Genomic DNA, 13,553 nt, shown 5'->3' with positions numbered 1-13,553 from the left:
ATGGTAAAATATTTTATGAGGAAATACATTTTCTGTGAAGAAGTTAAAACTTGGGGTAGGACTGGAACTCTACAGAAAATCTCTAGTCTTGGAAGAAGTGGTTATTGAGATTTTGTGTGGTAATGCAAGTTTAAAAGTCTATTTAAAAAAAAAAAGTCTGATTTTGTTTTGTGTTTTAAAAAATATTATAATTTTAACAACTTTCTGAGGCTGAAAATGAAGGATTTAAACATCCTTAATGTTCTTTCCACCTCTAGTTACCATCTTGCACAAGATGCTCAGGCCATCTTATGTATTTTTGGCACTGACTGTGTTTCATGTCATACGCCATCTGTTGCTGATATAAATGCTGATTATACATTTCTGCTTCTCTTTAAATCTTAGACTCTAAAAAAGATCATCCCTTCATGTTACTTGGCTATATCAAATATAGTTATGCGTTTCTTCATTTGTTATTCGTTAACAGAGGCAGCGTTCACTCTGCTGCTGTACTGGGAGCTGCTGCAGTGGGAGGACCGGTCTCTGAGGGATTTTCTCCACTACCCCTGTCAGAGCGAGTGGCAACGCAAAGAAAACCTGAGTCGTAAAATCCTCCACTACTTCAACAAGGGGAAGGCAAGTGATTTTTGTTTTGTTTTGTTTTCAGTAGCTGTTTCTTCCATATTTTATAATTCTTAGAGATTTAATTGCTTTTCAGTCTGAGTCATTTTACTGTCTCTTTTTGTGAGAAAAGCGGAAAATTGCGGCAAAGTAAATTTGATCTTTTTCAAACCAAACATGATTTGTGTGGTTAAATAGAAAGGAGAAGGTTGAAACTCAGGGGTGCCTCAGTCCAACCTTTGAGATCTATCATCCTGCAACTTCTCCAGCACCTGAATCAAATGAACTACTTGTTAGTAGAACTCTGCAGAGCTGAATTACTGCTGTTGAGGGAATTCAGCCATCTGACTCAGGTGTATTGGAGCAGGGATGCAGGCTGGTAAGTCTCAAGGATTGGACTTGAGAACCCTTGTTGCTGGTCCTATTTCTGTTTAAGATTCTTTGTCTCTGTTGTTGAAGGATTGTTAAATTTTCATTAAGATCGTGCAGATCATTCTTCCTTAATCATTTGCAAGGGGTTTACATGTTACTAAAATAAAATTTCTTAGTGGATTATATGCTGCAGAATTGCAGTTTACACAAGTTAAAGGATCTTTTAAAGTAAGTTAAATTTCTTAGTGTGAAACTTACAAATATCTAATCATACAAACAACTATCTAATGTTTGATTTTAAGGTTTTAACAGGTCGATATGGAGCTAATTTCTGATGTATTTGTATGTTTTGTAGGGAGCTAAATAAATAACTCACGTAAAAGTTTTGCACAAATCCAGTGCTTCAAACTGAGGAAGAGCAATCAGTTCAAATGTAATTTTCTTTCCCAATCCTCTCCTCCCTGGCCAGTGTTCATCCGAAAAATTAAATTAGTTGACTGGCCTGTATGTTCTGCAGAGGAAAATGCCCAGTGGACCCAGGTAGCAGCTGAAAAGAAATGAAACTGTCATCTTTCATTAACTTATTGTCTTCTCCTGCAGTTATTGCTATATATGAAGGAAAAAAAAAAATATTGCGCCTCCTCAAGCAGTGAGTGTTAAACTTTTTTTCTGGATAAAAATAGACCAATGTGTAGTTAAAAAGCACCTGGCAAATTGATGCCAGAAGGAATGTAAAGATTTAGAAATGAACCCTGCTGCTTTCCCTTGGTACAAATTAGAAACTGCTATTTGATGAAATTGTGGAGAGTAAAGAGATAAAACTCCAAGATATTATTGGTTCTGGCATTTTTGTGATTAAAGATGTTTCTTAGATTGCCAGTTAAAACATCTTTGTTCTTCATTCAGTCAAGCTACTAACAATGGGTGGAGTATCCAGAAATTTTACTCAAGTAAAAGCTTCTGTACGATCAAAACCATCATCCTCGATCCTCACATGCAATAGATAAATATAATGACACAATTGATCATTTTAATGGTGGTTTTTGTGGCTAATGCAAACTAAAATGTTAGATTAATTTCTCATTCTTCCATTATCTCTTTTATATGTCTACAGTGCTGGGAATATGGGATCTCTCTCTGCCGGGAGCTGGCTTTCCAGTATGAGACTTTATATGATTATCAGAGTCTCAGCTGGATACGGGTAAGTAAAGTGCCGCACGCAATGCGTTTCTGCTGCTGCCATCAAACAAGCACTCTCTGTGATGCTGCAAGGAAAGATTTTCAGCTCCCTCTGTCATTGTGATGCTCTGTTGTGGGGTGTGAAGTTCAAACACAACGTCCCAATTACCTGAGCACGCCAACGCTCCTCTGGAAGCGCAGAGGATTCAGTAAAGTGTGTGATTAGATTATTATTCATCATGGCTCCGCTGCTTGTTTGTCTTTGTGTCACAGAAAATGGAGGCAGCATATTATGACAACATCATCGAACAGCAGAGGATCGAGCCAGAGTTCTTTAAGATGGGCTGCTATGGGAGGAAGTTTCCTTTCTTCCTCCGGGTAAGAGACTTCAGTCGTCAGACACCTGCATCACGGCAGGAGACGGTGTCTGTTATTCCCATATGTAACTATAGGGATAACAGACATTTCTTGTGTAGAAAAGAACAACTGCAACTTGTTTAAATGTAATGTTAAACTTGTCTGCCGCTGGAAGAAAATGCTGCTGCTTATTATTTGTTTTTAAGGTCTTAGACAACCTTGCCCCGCCTTATTTAATAGAGTTTCCCACTGCTATGCTCTCACTCGGTCACCTGGTTCTGCTCACCAGCTTCTTCTGGTCAATCCCAGTGGAGGTTTGACGGATCGAGAACTTCGATCTCGAGACCCCTAAATTAAAGAATGCTTCTAAATTTGACCGGTCCTTTCACTGTCCAGTTTTAAAACTCTTCTAATTATATTTTAGTCATTTGCCTTCACCTCAAACGAGACTAGAGTTTACTTTATTTTGATAAAAATAAAGCTTTGTTTTATTGTGTTTGGTACATTTTTCTTTTTTATTATTATTAATTTATCTTGTTGAATGTTAAGCTTTGTCATTTTCTTTCAATGTTTTACTTTATCCATTTCTCATGTCCAGCGCTTTTTTTTAGTTGTGGCTGGTGTTTATGTGCTTTGCAAATAAAATTGTTGTTGATGTTTGTGGTTGGGGTTTGGCTGTAGCCAGTTCAGTTACTTGGAAAAAAAAGTAATTGTTTTAAATTTGGTGCATGCAGTCATTAATAACTGCTTATTAACTGCTCTAGAGAAAAGGTGTTTCATTTTAAAACTACAACCTTAGTGTAAAATATATTATTTTAATGTAATGTTAATACTAAGCTTTCCAAAATAAATCATATCCAGATTCTTTCACACCCTGTGAAACACAGTGGAGTCTTTTGGCTGTTTTTCTTTTCATTGTAAAAAACAAAAATTTTGAGTATTACTTTCACTGCAGCTTGTGCTGTTGGTGCTAAAACAGTAAAAAAAGATGAGTTGAAGTTAATTTCAGATCCAGCAGGCTTGTGCTACAGATTATAAACTGAGTAAGAGGTACAGTGAGGTTTGAACACTTCCCTGCTCCTTTTTCTGCAGAATAAGGAGTTTGTCTGCCGTGGTTACGACTACGAACGGCTCGAGGATTTCCAGCAAAGGATGCTGGGAGAATTTCCACAAGCCATTGCAATGCAGCACACAAACCAGCCTGATGACACCATCCTGCAGAGCGATGCCCAGTGTATCCTTATACGTTTCCTACTGCTGGTGCCGCTACTCAGAGATAAAGATGTTTTGTAAAAATTAGAAAAAAATTAACGATCACTGAAAAATGTTGTATTTAAAAAAAACCCAAAAAACTAAACCTCAATCTGTCATTGTTCTTTCCAAGTCAGGCAGTAAAAGCATTTTCCCCTTCATCTCCCTCCTTCTCTTCCCCCTCTGTGAACATGTACCAACATCTGACTCGTCCGTCTCTTCCTTGACGCATGGCTTCCCTAGACTTGCAGATCTACGCAGTGACTCCAGTTTCAGACATCTCTGATGTGCCTCAGCTGGAGCGTGTGCCTGAGAGGATCAAGAGTTTCTACCGCATAAACAATGTCAGCCGCTTTCACTATGACAGGCCTTTCCACAAGGGGCCTAAGGACCGGGAGAATGAGTTCAGGGTATGAACAGGATTGACACTCTCAGCTCAGCTCAGATTTTACTCAAAAGAGTAATAGTCCAGGTGTAGCCTTTTAACAATTGAAATGGATCCAAGTGTTGAAACAGCAGGTAATTAAAGCAGCAGTAATAAACGTCACAAATGATTTAGGTTGGTGTAATGCCCCCTGGTGGCCACAGAGGAAGCCACCAGCATTTTTTTTTTCTTCGCTTGGAATAAACAAGAGCTTATCTCTGTTTTTCAATTAAACCACTATATTAACAAGCATTTAAGATATGCAATTTTGGAGATGAACTCTGTTGGAGGTTTTTGATGCAATATTTTTTTTTTTAAAATAAAGATGTCTTCGTTAAAATGGAGTTCAAATGTAAAAATTGTTTTTATTACTCTGGACAAACTTAATTTCTGGAGTATCTAATTGGATTCAGTTTACTTAAACAGTGTCAATTCACAGCAAACATTATTTGACGTTACAAGAGAAACAGGCACAATTAATATTCAGTTATAATCCAACATATAACTTAACCAGTCCAATTTTTGTCTTTAAAATCCAGTCATTTAATCACATTCCTCTATTATATAAATATATAGCTGTACTATCAATTGGCTTAGGGTCATGATTCACAACAGGGCTGTAAAGGGTACAGGATATGTAAATGTTCAATTAAAACTTCAATGAAATAATACTTTATCTAGCAAAACCTAGTTTACTAGTTTAAAATAAACTAGGTTTTGCTAGAATCCTCTCAAACGCAATCACAACTACCATATAACATTTGTAGGCAGAATCTGAGATCTGAAAAATCTAATTGCTTTCCCTGAATTATTGAAGCGCTATTAGCTCTTTCAAAACTGTAAATAGTGCTTACTTCAGATGAAATGTAAAAACCAAAAACAGCCTGGGGCACTTTAGAGACTTGCTTATGCATAATGTTGTAGTTTTGTGTGACAAAGTAACCCAGATTTAAAATCAAACCGCACAAAGTGTTAAGCATGTAGGTCACCAGTCTACAACTGTGTTTCTGCCTGCCAGGTTGTTTTTTTTTATCTGCAAAACACAGTCAGATGCCCACCGGGTTTAACTAATATTAGATGAAGCCGCTAGAATAACCATAGCTTTTTTTATCTGCATGTTCAACAGAGTCTGTGGATTGAACGAACAACCCTGATTCTGGCTCGTCCTCTCCCTGGGATCGCCCGCTGGGCAGAGGTGGAGAGGAGAGAACTGGTGGGCTCATATCAAACGTGTAAAACATCGCTTCGTTCAGACACGTAAGCAGCTTTAACATCAGCTTTATCTGTGTTTTCAGGTGGAGGTGAGCCCACTGGAGAATGCCATTTACGTTGTGGAGAATAAGACCCAGGAGCTGCGGACTTTGATCAGCCAGTACCAACACAGGCAGCATCACGGCAACATCAACCCGCTCAGCATGTGTCTCAACGGCGTCATCGATGCTGCTGTGAACGGCGGCATCGCTAGATATCAGGAGGTAGAGCTTCTGAGGCAGAGACGAAGGGGAAGCAAGTGATAAAGTGATGAGTGTTGAGTTGTTGCTGTGAGAAATCTTTATCTTTTGATTCTCTGCAAAAGGCCTTCTTCGACAAAGACTACATCAGCAGTCACCCTGAAGACACAGATAGAATCACACATCTGAAGGATCTCATGCAGGAGCAGGTCAGATTCAATTTAAATACTTTAGTAGATTTAAGAATGCTTTAGAAATAGAAACATCTTGTTTTTTTCTTCCTTTTCTGATGTCAGGTGCATATTCTTGGAGTGGGGCTGGCGGTTCACGAGAAACTAGTGCATCCTGAAATGCGTCCTCTGCACAAAAAGCTTGTGGACCAGTTCCACATGATGAGGGCAGGTTTACACCATGTGAGTTTTTCTTTTTCTTTTTTAAATGTGTTCTTAACATACTTTGTAAAAAAATATATATATATGTCTCAAACTTGTTTACCAAGAAAAACTGAAAAATGTGGCATGTGTATGTTTTCGGCCTTCTTGAGTAAATACTACTAATATCTTTCTCTACATGTGAAGCTCCAAATCTTTTGAGGCATATTTCTATAAGCTTTGCACAGAAAGAGATCAAATTGTTTGTCTTGAAAAATAGGGTATGCTCAGCTAAAATAGATGAACATTTGTAGTTGTCAGGCTTTACTTGGGTTTAAGTTTGAACTTTGACTGGGCCATTCAAACATTCAGTTTTTTCCAGGATGTCATGTATTTAGTTTTATTAAATTTCCCATCAGCTCTTGCTAACTTCCCCATTCCTGCTGAAGTAAAACACTAACATATCATGATGCTATCATGTCTCAGTGTGAGGGTTATTTTTGTGCACTTTCAGTTTTCTGCCTATGCGCTTTTTTATATACATCAAAAAATTCAAGGCATTGAAGTTTGTGGTTGAAGCATGAGGAAAAGTAAAACAGGACTTTCACTCTGTCAACATTCTGTGTTCAGTTAGGGGTTTCTGGTGGCACACAGACATCTTTTCATTTAAATATCATGCTTTTCCCTCGATCCATCATGTTTGTGCTCATTGCTTGTGTGAGCAGTGTAAATATTCAGAGTAGTATGTGATTGGCTCCCAGCAGTGTGTGCCCGGCATGGATCGATTCGGCCCTGCAGGCTGCCTGGGGGTCAATTCTCCCAGAGGTATCCTCTCCGCGCACAACCACATGAGCCCTGAGAGCGTCCGGCTGATGCACAGACACAGGTCGGTCACTCAAACTTCCATCCGCATCACTAATTTTAATCTGGGATCGACATCTATAGGTGTGGTCCGGCTTTTTAAATAGTTTCTATTTGCCCATTTTCTAAGCTATTAATCTAAGAATTGATCCAAGAGAAACCAATATTTACAAGTATTTCCCACTTCAACTGGATTACATGTTGAAGGGATTGGTTCAACTAATAGTAATTATTAAAACACGCCAAAGGCATGTATTAGCAGAATTTGTAATATAGAAAAAAATACCAAGTTGGAGCACTATATGGTTATCAGGGAATAATAGCCAAATAGATTTTAGTCTTGGTTATTGTTTGTAAATACCTGCCTATTAAGGCAAAGATTCAATGCAATATAAGATTTTACTACTACAAATAATTCAACCTTCAAAAGGAGGCCAAATTAACATTAAACTAATCGTGAGTCTGGGATTAATAATTTTTATACCTAAATTTTCCTGACTTTTGTAAAGCAATGAATTCAATGAAGCTTAAAATGTTGAGGACCTCTGAAAAGAAGCAAAAATTTACGGTAAATGTCATTTTTATGTCCTCAAACAACATGTTGGCCCTGCAGCCCTCTGAATTTGCAAGGCTCGATCCGTCACTCGTCCTCCTCCCTGTCCTCTCACACATCGAGTGAGGCAGGAAACCTGGTCATCATGACTGATGGCCTGATGGGGGAGCACCCAGAGGAGGCCATGCACATGCAGGTAAGACTTCCTAATATCATTGAGATCATGTGTGGAGTTCCCCACATTTTCTCATCTAGCTGTGCTTTAGAAATGAACATAAACTGTCTCTTGTTTTCTCACTATACTGTACAGTTTTTCAAATTTTTAGAACATAACTTTTTTTCAGCCGAGCCCGTCGTCTTCTAGTCTGAGTTCAATCCGCTCCAACTCCTCCCAGATTATAAACTCTGCTCCATCAAGTGCCAGAGGTGAGAGGCATAAATACAAAATTATTCCTCATAGATCTGTTCACCAAACTTCTAATTATTCAATAATTCTTTAAACTGGTGACGTTTGTGGCATGAGAGGGATCTTGGACACACACACACACACACACAACCTCGATAGAGCAGATTTTGCTAAAACAGTAATCTGAGTTGTTAAAAAACAGACCTGTTTGATGTTAGATCAATAAATCAATAAATTTGATTCAAACAAGAATTTTATTTCTAATAGGAAATGGGACATTTACCTCTCTTCTAATAATTGCTGTAGGAATATCAATTAAAATTAAAATTTCATTAAAATCACATGTTGAAAATTATCTGTACCTTCATTAATCAATAGAAAAGTCTGTATTTACATCAAAGCTGTCTAACTTTTTGCATGTTCCTATTGGACAGTGAGGCATATTGCCCATATTAAAAAAGCCCACTGCTTTTAAATATACAAAATAACAATAGTTCAAAATAGACTTAATCCTTATGTTTATAACTCATTAACACTGTGGAACAACAGGGTATTTTTTTTCTGTTTTATTAGAGAGACATTGGTTAACCCTTTTTAAAAAATAATTTTCTGTGTAGGCTCTCCGTCTCTGCCCGATAAATCCAAACATAACCGAGAAGTGATGATGCTTCTTCCGTCTCACCGTGAGAGGGCCAACAACTCGATGTATTACAACGTGGCAGAGAATGGACAGGTAACGTAATGCGTTACAACACTGCTTGTGAGATTCTCTTGACTTTCTGATGCAAAATTTTTCTCTTTTAATTTCTCACCTTAGCAGCAGAATAACCACATGCAGCGTGCCTTACTACAGCAAGTTAGCCCCTGTAAGCCTTGTGCTGATCCTCACATGAATCTACCAGAGAAAGGTAAAGTCAAACAAAGTGAAATTTTACACCATAGCTGAGTTGTTGGTGGTGTGTTTTTTCTCTCATTTGAGACCTTGATGTGGTTCTTTCCCCAGTGTTTTCCAATGCTTCCAGCAACTGGAGTCTGGATGGAGAGAACCGGGAGCAGATGAACTACGTCCCGGCTTCTACTGGAGGAGTGATCATGCCCCCTGTTCCTCCCAGATCCTTCCCATCAGGTACCGTCTCATTGCATCTCAGAATTTAGTTTTTAACGTCTCGTTTTCAGTTGTGACTGAATATTCTGTCTGCTATGATTGCTGCCAACAAATACAGAGCTCATTGACTTTAGAAATGCTCCTAAAAATATATTTTTTTCTTCACATCAACTGAATTTCTTCCTAAATTCATATATTTCTTTTTATTTCCAGGACATTTCATGATGCACTGTGATGCATTTCACCACCAAAACACCGATCCTCCTCCAGCTTTGCCAGTTCGATCTCTCCGAAAGGTATCGGCGACTTTTGCTTCAGAATTGAAATACATCCAGTAATGTTGGTGGTTGAACATTGCAGTAGATTCACAGTGACAGTCCTTGGAGGCTGGAGGCTTAATTCAGATGTGTTCCTGCATTAACACTCTTGATTCAGAGACTTGAATTATCCTCCAATCTCTTTAACAAACTCTGTGGGAATCTCTTTTATATCACGTTTCTTACTTGGGGAACATGTGATATAAATACACAGAAAAGAAAAGAAATGTTTAAAAATTAAAGACTGAAACATCTTTTAGAATTTTTAAATATTTTTATATATTTTTTTTTTGTTCGACGTTATGTTATGTTTTAAATTGTTTTTTAAAGATATATGTTTTAAGTTTTATTTGTTTTCATTCTTTTTCTTATTTTTTTTTTTTTTACGTTTCACCTGCTCCATAGTGTTTCAGGCTCTTTTCACCCACCAACCTGTTTGAAAGAAGGATGTCTAGTGTATGATAGAGAAGAAAAAAATTATCGATTTGTGTCTGGAAAAGTCTACAAGTCAAAAATTGCTAATAATTTTTACTATGCAGAACCTCAAACCTGACAGCTGCTACTTTTTTGTGTCTCCCTAGTCTCCTCTGCACCCCATCCCCGGCTCCCCCACGAGCCCTCAGTCAGCTTTAGGTGGAAGTAACTCCACGCTGTCAGGCAGCGCCAGCAGCGGCGTTTCGTCTCTCAGCGAGAGTAACTTCGGCGGCCAGTATCCCGATCCTGGTCCCATCAGGAACGACGCCTTGGAGCCACTTCCCAGCCATCTGTGGTCCCCCCCTGATGAGTACATGCCTTCTCCCTACCTTCACATCCACTACAGTGGCACAGAAATTGACTCCATTGACCCCGTTCGACCTTTTCATTACCGCAACCCCGCTTCACACCCACACGGCCACCCACACCCGCACAGTCACCCGCACTCCCACCCTGGGCTTGAGAGCCACTCCCATGGCCCCTCCCAGCACCACCACGGTCCCACTCACGTTCCTCATCACATCCCCTACCGCAGGCCACAGCCTCCAGCCGTGCCGCCCAAACCCTACCTGAGAGAGGGCTGCATCCCGGAGGAGGAGCTAACTCCTCAGCCCATCCCACTGCCCCGCAGGATCTTCCACTCCCCCCACGGCCACAGGGAGGACCCAGGAAAACATCCTTGGGAGCAGTGCATCAGTGAGGAGCATGAGGAGAACCAATGAGGGGGAGGCTCCAATCAGAGCGATCTTGTCTTTATCTCTTCATCTGCACTGAGCCATGACAGCAGTACCAGAGCGTCTCGTGTTAAGCATGTGTGTGTTACGGGTTGATCCCCATCACCGTGTATTTTATCGCCAGTGCACATGAAGGGATGAGAAGGAGTGGAAATCCACCAAGCTGCAGTCCGAGGCACAAACTACCTTTGCCGCTCCACATGGCCTCCTCAGTGGGATTCAAAGAAGAATCTGCAGAACAATAACACAAAAGTACTCTGTTCAAAAATTGATATTGATTGTACACAGCTGTACAATTCGTCTGTGAGCATGTTTTTTTTCATTTGACAATTATATGATTCAACGGTTTTTGTGGAACATTGCAACCGACACGGTGCAGTATTAGCTCTGAGCGACCTTAATTTTGCTTTCCATGTCAGTTTTCACAGCAAACAAACTGTTACTCACAGTAAATTGACTTCTCTTGTTTAAATGCTTCCTAGATATGAATAATTATTTTGATAAATTTGCTACATTGTAGTGTTTTTGAAGGCTTAAACCCATTATGTTTTTTTCAGACAACACTGTTAAGTGCTCCTTAATAGTGAATCATATCAGATGGCGCGCCGCTATGTGTGTTGCTGCTGGACTCCCATAAATCTGAGCTCATTGAAACTGAGCCTGCAGCTCTCTGTTTGGACTTGAGCTACCAATCTCCCATCCGTACCACGTGTATGGACAACTACGTGAATGTATTCAGATGAGATGTTCTTCTTGTAACTGCACAAGCTGCAAATCCCAGTTTTCTGTTCAAGTGCTTCAAGTCCAGTTCTTATCTTAAGTCTTCGTTAGTTCGTTAGTCCTATGTACGTGGCAAAGATATCTACAGATGACCAAGGGACTGCTGGGAAAACGGAGGACAGAGGCAAACTCGCCTCGCGCCTGTCGGAAGACTCCTCTTCACTCCCCCAACACTCGTCTCTGCTGGACTCCAGTCACTCGCCTTCCTCTCCATGTTTTTCCTTCTGCGTTTGCCGTCAGGTCAGCGGTGAGGTTTGAACCCGCACAGCTGCTGTGGCGCCGTTGGGTCTCTCCTGATGGTGTTGGAATCGCCTACCTGCCTTAAGTGCACTCTAATGCAGTCTGACCTCTCACCGTTTAGCGGCAGCCATTTTTTTTCACTCTGTCCTCTCGCTGAAGGAGAAAACAAAAACAGAGCAGATATCGACCTAGTGATGTTTTTCTATGGTTTCATTCTGCTTGGTTTCAGATTGCTGTTTGTTTTGTTGTGCTGATACTTCTGACCTGCCTGAAGCTCTTTCTCATTCACCTTCTGCTGTTGACTCTGATGATGGAGAAGGCTGAAGATCCACAAGGTGGAGAGCAATGCTCCTATTTTTACTTTATTTTATGTTTTGCTTTATTTTTTGTGAAGTAGGAGAAACTGCGCTGTTTTTCGTTCCTTTGTTGGTTTCGAAGGATATAGCTAATATTTTACTAATTCCTTGCTTTTCTGGCTGATTTTTGCAGGTGGATGCTTTGTGTTTGTGTACATCAAGTTGTCAGCTGACTAGACAAGATCTATTTTTGTATGTGAAATCATCAGTTGTGTGTGCATATCACAGGAACTGACAGACGGTATCAGACAGGCTGCTGTAGTTTATATGGATTTGAGGTTGCTAGTTAAAAGATTTGAGGATAACAGGCGACTGAAGTGATACTCAAATAGGATTTTTCAATGTACATTCTGTTATTGTACATACAGCAGTATTGTGAAATATTTTTTTGAGATTTATCGCAAAAGCCCTAAAAAAAAAAAGATTTATTGTTGTTTTGTGTATATACATGTACTCAAGAGATCAATGTAATTGATAAATATCTATAATCGGTGTTTGGGAAAGGACAAATTCATTAGACTGTGGCCTGTCTCCACCATACTTCTCATATAAATACTTTATACACTTTTCAATGTGCTTTCCTGTACATATGGTGTTAGCATGATCAAAAAGTGTTTGGTTGTAAAAGTGGTTTTCCTACTCCCATAACTGCTGTGGTATGGAATTCATTAACAATGCCAAACATTAAAGACAATCTTTTATCAGCTCTCCCTGCTTTCCGATGCTCTTTCTTTGGTGCTGTGCTCGGAGGGCGCAGTGTGCGGCCAGCAGAGGGCGCTGCTTGTTATTGGTTGGCTGATAGCCATCCTGCCAGCCAAGCCCGGATTTGACATGCGTTTTTTATGCTGCATTTAAATTGTTATTTCACTGTCAGTAAACACACAGAAATGCTGAAAGGTGGGGTTATTTTAGGTAAAAAGGTTATTTCAGTCTCATCCAAGTCTGATAAATTAAACAAATTTTATTTAGAACATAGGTGTCAAACTCTGGCCCGCGGGCCAAATTTGGCCCGGAATGTAATTATATTTGGCCCGCGAGGCAATTTCAAATTAATATTAGACATTTACGTCAGAAAGGAGGCATTAAATGTTTATTTGAATTTTATTTAATATATTTAACATTTTATTTCATATATTAAATATATTTTATTTAATATAATATGTTTTATTATTAGTAGTAACTCAATTTTGCACACCTGCACTTTTAAGTTAGATAAGCTTTGCTTGTTCAATATTTATTGTTATTTTAGAACTTGTTTGGGTCCATATTAAATGATTCATTTGTTCAACCTTGGCCCGCGACTTTGTTCAATTTAAAGTTTTGGCCCACTGTGTATTTGAGTTTGACACCCCTGATTTAGAAAATTTTAATTTTAATTAACAGGAAGCTTTCAGCAATAAGCTTGCATATTTTTCCCTCAAATACATTACACAATACTTTTGCCAGATAAAAAATTAGACATGTATGTGACTAATTTCAAAATCTTCAGTCCTTTTTCAGGCAGAAATATATGGATCACTGATTTAATGTTTTTTTGTGGCTGAGTAAATTTACATAATCTAAAAAATATTATTATTTTTTTTTGGACTGCTGCAGGTGCCATGTTGCTCAATTTTACATCACAATGCTTTTCCATCAATTTTTCTTTTATATATTAAAATCTGTGAGCTACAGAAACACTGTTACAATTAAAACACAAGTGTTTCTTGTGAAATGTCAAAG

General features: G+C 39.1%; 1 protein-coding gene across 4 annotated transcripts in view; it reads left to right on the top strand.

Annotated features, from left to right (window-relative positions):
• LOC129370315 (dedicator of cytokinesis protein 3-like) overlaps positions 1–12,540 on the top strand; it is a 54,317-nt gene extending 41,777 nt beyond the window's left edge. The window contains exons 38-54 of one of the 4 annotated variants that reach the window (XM_055046220.1): positions 467–615; positions 2,087–2,173; positions 2,425–2,529; positions 3,601–3,742; positions 4,003–4,169; positions 5,310–5,396; positions 5,479–5,658; positions 5,760–5,843; positions 5,931–6,047; positions 6,770–6,891; positions 7,480–7,615; positions 7,764–7,845; positions 8,443–8,558; positions 8,643–8,733; positions 8,829–8,951; positions 9,144–9,226; positions 9,829–12,540. In XM_055046220.1, the coding sequence (XP_054902195.1) occupies positions 467–615; positions 2,087–2,173; positions 2,425–2,529; positions 3,601–3,742; positions 4,003–4,169; positions 5,310–5,396; positions 5,479–5,658; positions 5,760–5,843; positions 5,931–6,047; positions 6,770–6,891; positions 7,480–7,615; positions 7,764–7,845; positions 8,443–8,558; positions 8,643–8,733; positions 8,829–8,951; positions 9,144–9,226; positions 9,829–10,443 (2,486 nt within the window). In that variant the 3' untranslated portion in view covers positions 10,444–12,540. Of the gene's footprint in view, positions 1–466; positions 616–2,086; positions 2,174–2,424; positions 2,530–3,600; positions 3,743–4,002; positions 4,170–5,309; positions 5,397–5,478; positions 5,659–5,759; positions 5,844–5,930; positions 6,048–6,748; positions 6,892–7,479; positions 7,616–7,763; positions 7,846–8,442; positions 8,559–8,642; positions 8,734–8,828; positions 8,952–9,143; positions 9,227–9,828 lie in introns of all 4 variants that reach the window. The other 3 variants (XM_055046219.1, XM_055046218.1, XM_055046217.1) reach the window with 3 other exon arrangements.
• The last annotated feature ends 1,013 nt before the right edge of the window (positions 12,541–13,553 follow it).

This window comes from Poeciliopsis prolifica, unplaced genomic scaffold (assembly GCF_027474105.1).
Source record: "Poeciliopsis prolifica strain line A6 unplaced genomic scaffold, Auburn_PproV2 SCAFFOLD023, whole genome shotgun sequence".
Lineage (NCBI taxonomy): Eukaryota > Metazoa > Chordata > Actinopteri > Cyprinodontiformes > Poeciliidae > Poeciliopsis > Poeciliopsis prolifica.
The sequence above is the reverse complement of the archived record's forward strand: the minus strand, read 5'-3'. Positions and strand labels throughout refer to the sequence as shown.